The following is an 8,176-nucleotide window of genomic DNA, read 5'->3' as shown; positions in this document are numbered from 1 at the left end:
TCGTGATCCTGCTCAGTTTAGGAGGAAAATGTTCAGCTTTGAGCTTCTGCATTCTCATAGGCCCGTGTGGTTCCCCACATGAAAGTCATGTGACACAGATGCCTTTCTGTCCCTGGGTGGGCTTGTCACCTCTGCTTGACCGTCCCTGGGTCTAGTCTGTGTTTCTGGGTCAGCGGCTCTGTGAGGCTGGAATTCACAGAGGGGGAGACCCAGGTCCCCTCAGGGCCCTGGGGGAGGTAGAAAGGTGTTTCGATGGTGATGGTGGAGGCGGTGATGGTGGTAATGGGGTAGGTGATGGTCGTGGTGGAGATGATGATGGACGTAATTATGATGACGGACGTGCAGGGCCGACGGCGATGGAGGAGGCAGTGGAGCACGTGGTGATGGCAATAGAGGAGGAGATAACAAAGGCACAGATGGTGGTGGCAGTGGAGGTGGTAGAATGAAGGGGTGGTGGTAATAGGGAGGAGGGCGATGGTGAAAGTGGAGGAGAGATGGGGCAGAAGAGGTCGTGGGATGTTATGTGGGTGGAAGAAGAGGTGGTGATGGAGTTGGAGGTGAAGGTAAGGGTAAGGGTGAGGAAGGAGGTGAGAGTAGACATGGGAGTGGTGTGCAGGCCTCCAGGGAGGGAAGGAAAATGTGAACTTACCTCGTCCAGCCCTCTGACTTCTATTTTATCAATGAGAAAACTGAGGCTTCCCCGCTCTCCTCCCCCTCCCAACACCCCCGCCCCCCCAGGAGTACTCGGCTTCTAATGTAATCCACGTTCCCTGGAACCAGTCCTCAGGCTCGGCTCTGGGGGTGGGGACATCAATGCCATTTGGAATCCAGGCAAATGTCATGCAAATGAGTGTGCAGAGGGCTCCTGTGCCCTCGCTGGGCAGCCCGGGGCGGCCCCTCCCTGAGCTTCTGGTCTTGACTTACTTGGGGAAGTCCACTGAGAGTCCTGATTGGTGTAAGGGAGGTGAAACAGCTGACACCTCCCGAGGTGGCTGTGCAAATTCAACGAGATAGCACACAGGGAGTGTTCAGTACAGAGCCTGGCGCGAGTGAGTTCTGGAGTTCTCATCGTCTGTCAGTATCATCTCCAACCTGCCCATTTGGTGGATGTGGAAACTGAGGCCCAGTGTAGTTGTATCCCCGGGGGGAAGGGGAAGGGGACCCTGAGACCCAGACATGGCTTTAGCCGGGGAAGAAGGTGGGGGGGGGCGGATCCCAGCTGAGAAAGGAGTAGGGTAGGAGCTATATTTGAGCTGCTGGCGTGATGACTAAGGAGGTTGATAACAGGCTCTGGGGCTCAGGGCGGCAGGATGGGGGCAGCTGCCAGGGAGAACCGCCCCCCTGCTGCACAGAGCTGGCTCCCTCCCTCCCCTCACTCCAGGGGATGGGGCGTGCACTGAGGCACAGGGTACAGCGTGTCCGGCCCCGGCCCCCTTCCGGAAACGCTTAGTGCTGACCTGCAGGCTGCTTGGGTCGGGAATAGGAAAGGAGAGCGCTGGTGGTTGGTGATGATCTTGGTTCCTCTCCACAGGAACCCTGGAAGGTTGGAAAGAAGATCCCATTGGACAGAGGAAGAAACTGAGGCCTAGGGACCACACAGCCAGTAGGGGACAGAGCAGGGGGTTCCCAGGGAGATAGTGGATAATCCCCCCTCCCCTAGAGATGAGCACTGAACCACTCCTTTGCAGGTGAGTCCATGTTGCCAAATTGAAAGGAGGAGCAGTGCCCTGGCGAACAGAGGGCGCAGCAGGTGCAAAGGGACGGCTTTGTGGAAGGTTCTGTCCCTGAAAGGATGCAAAATGTGGACACACGCCATCGTGGCCCTTCGGCTCAGAGTAAACACGCCGTAAGCAGGTGCATACACCCTCCTCTTTCCTCCTCCTCTTCCCCTAGCTGCCTCCCAGGGCTCCTGGGAGGGGTAATGTCCTTCCTTGTACGTCCTGGTCACCCTGACCCAGGCCACACAGTGAGGGAGGCCACCCTGTGGCCACTGGGAGGTAGAGGGTTCTACAGGCGTTGGGGGAAGGTGGAGAAGGGGAGCCTTCCTCAGGGGAGCCTCCCGGAGGAGGAAGCACGCTGGGCATCGATAAGGAACTCAAGCCTTCACGCCAGGGTTCCTTGCGGATGCCAAATGCCACACGTTATGTCACTGTCCCTTTGCCCTGGGGTAGGTGACATCTCTGCCTCCCCGTCGTGCCTCTCAGGACACGGACTCAAGGAGGAGGAGTGACTTTCCCAAGGTCACACAGCAGGGGCCCGAGCTCAGGCGTCCCTCCTCCCTCTCCGCCTCTCCCCCTCCTCCTAGGCAGCCTGGCACCCGCTGTCAGCTGCTCTGAAGTGAGCGGCTATTTTTATTCTGGTGCGAGGGGATGGCAGGCAGCAGAGCCATGTAGGTTAGAAGGCTCTAGGACGCCGGCTTTCGCAGGCGAGGGGAGGCTCCTCGCAGGGACAGAAGCTTGCCCGCGAGCTGGGGGCCTCTTCTCTCTCGCAGGCCCACCTGCCCTGGGCTCCCTTGTTTTCAGAAACTTTTTTTTTTTCCCTTGAGCTCAGATCAGAGCATAAAGCCAGATTAAACCCTCACCCTGACCCCAGATCCAACGTGAGCCCCAATGTTGGTGTTCACCGAGCCCTGATCCCGGGCCAAGACAGAGCCTCTCTATCCCAGCTCTAGACGGAGCTCTGACCGTGGTCTTCGGTTGAGCCCTGTCTCGAGTCACGTACGGAGCCTGATCCAGTCCTTACTAAGTCTGATCCCGACTTGAGACCTTGATTCTGGATGCAGATTGAGCCCTGATCCTGGCCTAAGACTCAGTCACAGCCGCAGACTGAATTCTAACCCTAGTCCAGACGAACCCTTGACATGACACTGAGCCCTAACCCCAAGTTTAGACTGAACCTCCACGTCTAGTCATGAGTTAAACCCTGGAACTGGTGGAAGACTGGGTCCTGATCTTGTTTACAGACCGAGCCCTGAGCCTCATCAATGGACTGAATCCTCACCATAAACTGGGCTCTGACCCCGGGTCACACAGCTCTGGCCACACACTGACCCGTCACGTCAGACTGTGCATGGAACCTGGCCCAAAGCTGAGCCCTGAGTGTCGTCACAGCCTGAGCCTTGATCCTGGAGAGTGAGGCCCACGCCTAACCATCCCTGGCTGAGCCCTGACTCCTGCTCCAGATTCAGTTCTAACCCTGACCCTAGGCTAAGGGCTGAGCCTGATCCGGTCTGGGCCTGAGCTCATCACAGACTAAACGCTTAAGCCCAGCTCCCTCTGAGGGAGGCTGCTGGCCTAGATTACACACTGCCAGCCACATAAGGGAATGGATTACCAGCAGAGATTGTTCTGGGAGATTGTGGGCCTCCCATGGCGGCCGGTGCCAGAATGTTCCCGGTACTGTTGTGCCCAGTGTCTCTATGACTGGTTCCACTGGCTGGCTAGTCAACCCTCAGCAGCCCAGGCGGTGGCCCCTGCAGGCCACGGCATCCAGGGTAATGCAATGAGAGTGGTTTGATGGCATCTAGCCAGTGACCGACGTGGCCCAAAGGGCATTGAGGCTTGGTTCTGTCAGCAGAAAAACCGCAGGCTCCATGAGGCCTCGGCTTCAGCCACTCTGAGGCTCTTGCTGGGGGGGGGGGAGGGGGGGGGAGATAGAGGGAGCCCATTGTTTTTTCTTTTTTTAATGATCATTGAAGTCTTTAAATATTTTTATTGCTTTCAGAGAGGAAGGGAGAGGGAGGGAGAGAGAGAGAGAGGAACATCAATGATGAGAGAGAATCATGGATCAGCTGCCTCCTGCATGCTCCCTACTGGGGATGGAGACTGCAACCGGGGCATATGCCCTGACAGGGAATCAAACTGTGACCTCCTGGTTCATAGGTCGAAGCTCAACCACTAAGCCACGCCAGTTGGGCATATTGTTGTTGTTTTTTAATATATATGTTTATTGATTTCAGAGAGGAAGAGAGAGAGAGACATCAATGTGAGAGAAAAACATCGATCAGTTGCTTCCTGTATGTGCCCCAACTGGGGATCGAACCAGCAACTTAGGTATGTGCCCTGACCAGGAATCCAACCCACAACCTTTTGGTGTACGAGAGGATGCTCTGAACCGCCCAGCCAGGGCAAAAATGTTATAGTTTTAATTTACTTTAAAATCAGAAGGAAAAAAAATGAATATATAATAATGAATCCAGCCTGGATTATATTCTTTTTTATCAAAGCAGTTGTCAAATCCAATTTTTAATATGATTTCTTCATGGAGAAAGGGGGCCAGAAAGGCGAAAAAATGCCCAGGGTCCATGAAACCGTAAGGCAGCCGTGGTTTGACGCTGAGAAGAATTGTGAGTCCCAGCCTAGATCCAGTGGGAAAGCACCGTGCTCAATTTGCTGTGTCTGCCTTAGGCGTGAGGAGGGGAGGTGGTATTTGGATCTAGTTATCTTTGGCTTGGTGCGATGAGCCCAGAGGCATGTCAGGTTCAAGTCCCAGACCCACAAATTAATCATGCTTTACCTTTTCGGAGACTTGTTTCCTAACCTGCAAAAGGAAGTAGTTCGTGGGCCTTTTATGAGGCAAGGAATGGAATGATGAACACTAGCACTGTGCCAGGGACTGTTCCAAAACCTTCCTACCCTCCCAGCTCCTGTAGAGTACGTCATGTTCCTATCGCCACGATGTGTGCTTTAGGAATGGAAGCCCTAATTGAAATCTCATCCAGAGAGATTAAAAAACAACATAAGCCAGGATTCCCCAGGCTCCAATTTCCTCCTCTTTGAAATCCGTGTCTGCCTAGAAATTCCCCTGTCGGTCCGCATCGCGCCCGCGCCCCCTGCAGGCGCGAGGCGGTGGTGCTGGCTGGCCGCATCCTGCCCGAGCGTCCGAGCCCTCGGTCGGGAGAGGGAGCGTGGCCACTCTCAGGATAAGGAAAGTAAAGGCCCGAGGGCCGTTTAGGAACCGGGACCCCACTGGGAGCAAGGCCGAGGACCCCTCCGTGCGGGCCCTGGGGCGGGGACCCGGAGCTGGGGGCGTGGTCCCTGGCGGGGCGGGGCCAGCCTTCAGGGGCGGGGCTAGCCTTCAGGGGCGGGGCTAGTCTGCAGGCCCAGACGTGGCGCTGCGGCCGGGCGTTGCACCTCCATCCAGCTTTCGGATTACCTTCGTGCGGTTCCGATGCGCCTCCCGCTGCCTCCGCCGCCCGTGCTGCTGCTTCTGGCGGCACTCACGGCCGCTACCACCACCTTCCGGCCCGACTGGAACCGTCTGCACGGCCTGGCCCGAGCCCGGGTGGAGGTGAGTGCGTCGGCCCCCAGCCCGGGAACCACCGCTCTGAGCCCTGCGGCCCCTTAGCCTGGGTCCCAGGACTCTCCAGACTCCCAAGTCCCCGTTGGGTGGGGTCCATCCCTCTCACTCCCCAGCCTCCGGACGCCCTAGCACCTACCGTGGAGGCCCGAGACACTCGATCTTGCGGCCTAGGAATCCGAACTCCTCCCCCAACTCCCCACCATCTGGTGGGCCCCCAGACACACTGACCCTGTCCCCTAACTCTTCTCTTGGCCTATAACTCTCCCAAACCTGCCTTCTGGAGCCCAACTCCCCCCCCCCCCCCCCCCCCGAAGCCCCATCAATACACTTTTTCCTGGAATTCCTCCCCCACTCCAGTTCCTGATGGTCTCTCCCTTTGCCTGGGGGAGGGAAGGCTTTCTGGGTGTCCCCTCCCCCCCGACCCCCATGCAGGAGCCAGAGAAGCGGCCTAGGAACTTCATTACCCATACTTACTCTGCAGCAGCCCTCCCCACCCCTACAGCCCCGCGAGGAAGTGCCCCTCCAGAGTCCCAGTCTTGCTGTGGGACTTGAATCATCACAGCCCCTCTCTGGGCCTTAGTTGGCTTTCTGACAAATGGAGGGGTAAGAGGAAGAGCGAGGACTACAGTGGGTGGTCCTGGGGTCTGGAATCCTGCTGGGAGGTGCCCCTATACCCTTTAGGGAGTGCAGGGAGGGGACCTCCCATCCTCCCACTTCGGGGAAGCTACCATATGGTCTGTAGGACTGGGCCCCAGCTGGTAGGGAGGGCCAGGTCTGCTTGCAGCAGGGTAGGGACCAGAGGGCACGTGAGTGCCCAGGGCAGTTCTGAGCTCTTTCCTTCTGGTCTGTTCCACCCTGAGGTTCTAGGGGCCAAAGGTGAGGCCCAGGACTCTACTGCCTGAGGGGAGTAGGTGATCGTTTATTTCTCTTGGGCACTGGGAGGGAGTCCACAGTCAGCCAGATGGGCAGGCAAGAGGCCCAAGACCTGTGAATGCCCTTGGGGCTGGTCTCTGGCCTTGCCCTCCTTTCCCTTCGTATTCCTAGGCCTCAGTTTCCCCATCTATACAGTCTCCCCTTCTGCCTAAACGAGGCCTCCGTCTCCACACCTTGGGGACTGCTGCTCTAGGGGTAACCCACAGGCTGTCCCAGCTGGGCGATGACCTTGGGGACACGGTTGGGGCAGGTGTGAGTTTGCTCCTGACCTATCCCATGTTGTCCCCCTCCAGACCTGTGGTGGATGACAGCTGAATCGCCTGAAGGAGGTGAGTTGGAAGGAAGGGATCCCCAGTTTTGCCTCCCCTGAGCCTTTTGGGGGGCGGGCAATGTGGTCCCAGTGATGGGGTCGGGGAGGAACTCTAAGGCTGGGGTCACTAGGCTTCGGTGGTTTCCCTTTGGGACCGGGCGTGGGTTGAGGTCTGATGCTCCGGTTCCTCCCCAGGTGAAGGCCTTCGTCACCCAGGACATCCCACTCTAGTATCCTTCTTCCGCGCTGGGGGAGGGGGGAGGGGGAGGGGCTCTGGGAGACTCTCCTTCCCCTTCATTTCACGGACAGGATGACAAGTCCACTTGGTTGGCAGTGGCTGCCCAGAGGACTCCGAGGTGGCCTCCATGTTGGGTCGGCAAATGAAATTGACCATTGATTCCCCAGCCCCGCGGTCGGCAAACCGCGGCTCGCGAGCCACCTGCGGCTCTTCGGCCCCTTGAGTGTGGCTCTTCCACAAAATACCACGGCCCGGGCGAGTCTATGTTGAAGAAGTGGCGTTAGAAGAAGTTTAAGTTTAAAAAATCTGGCTCTCCAAAGAAATTTCTATCGTTGTCCTGTTGATATTTGGCTCTGTTGACTCATGAGTTTGCCGACCACTGGCCTAGCCAGTTCAGCCCGCGGACTGAAGGGTCCCTGGTTCCATTATGGTTAAGGGCATGTACCTGGGTTGCAGGTTCCCTGGCCTTGGTTGGGGTGCGTGCAGGAGGCAACCGATCGTTGTGTCTCTCTCACATCGATGTTTCTCGCTGACTCTCCCTCTCCCTTCCAACAAAACAAACCCACAAAACAACAACAGCAACAAAAGAAATTGACTAATGGGATTGCCACAGACACAGGAATGGAGAGGAGGGCCCTTGACTTCTTGGGGCCCTCCTTTCCTCACGTGTACACGGGGGTCGCTGCCTCACATCAGCAAGGCCCTGGGGAGCCCCTCTCCCTTGAACCGCCAGCACCCACCCACCTTAACTCTCCAGCCACAACCTGGTGATGAAACACCTGCCTGGGGCCGACCCAGAGCTCGTGCTGCTGGGCCACCGCCATGAGGAGCTGGAGGTGAGGCCTGGGGAGGCGGGCGGGCGGGCGGGCGCGGAGGCGGGGCGGGAGCCGGGCGGGGCGGGCGCGCTGACCCAGCCCCTCCGCCGCAGCGCATCCCACTGAGCGACATGACCCGCGAGGAGATCAACGCGCTGGTGCAGGAGCTCGGCTTCTACCGCAAGGCGTCGCCCGACGAGCCCGTGCCCCCTGAGCACCTGCGGGCGCCGGCGAGAACCGCCGAAGGCGCTCCGGACGACCGTGGGGACCTGTAGGTCGGGGAATGCGCCCCCCCACCCCCACCCCCGCCTGAGCCCTGGGGACCCAATGAAGCGCTCAGCGTCCCGGGAGCCCCCTCCCTCGCTGAGGGCCGAAGCCCCGCCCCGGAGCCGGCAGGGATGGAGTTGAGGGTTCCTCTCCATTCCCATTATTCCCTCCCACGGATCCCCCTTTAGCTCCACTAAATCCCCTTCCGTCAAAAAAGAGACTCGACTCCTTCCTTGCTGCGGGTGGGGGTGGGATGGGTCCAGGAGGGGGGTGGGGAATAGGAGTCCCCCCCTCATCCCAAATACCGCAGGA

At 58.3% G+C, this 8,176-nt stretch overlaps 1 protein-coding gene across 1 annotated transcript; it reads left to right on the top strand.

The window, feature by feature from the left end:
• Window positions 1-5,083: 5,083 nt before the first annotated feature.
• Window positions 5,084-8,142, top strand: SELENOM (selenoprotein M). The gene is made up of 5 exons (XM_079762484.1): window positions 5,084-5,289; window positions 6,528-6,563; window positions 6,740-6,774; window positions 7,540-7,618; window positions 7,711-8,142. Exons 1-5 carry the CDS (start codon window positions 5,170-5,172, stop codon window positions 7,870-7,872), a joined length of 432 nt encoding a protein of 143 aa, XP_079618610.1. The 5' UTR covers window positions 5,084-5,169; the 3' UTR covers window positions 7,873-8,142.
• The last annotated feature ends 34 nt before the right edge of the window (window positions 8,143-8,176 follow it).

Source organism: Cnephaeus nilssonii, assembly GCF_951640355.1.
Source record: "Cnephaeus nilssonii genome assembly, chromosome: 22".
NCBI lineage: Eukaryota > Metazoa > Chordata > Mammalia > Chiroptera > Vespertilionidae > Cnephaeus > Cnephaeus nilssonii.
The sequence above is the reverse complement of the archived record's forward strand: the minus strand, read 5'-3'. Positions and strand labels throughout refer to the sequence as shown.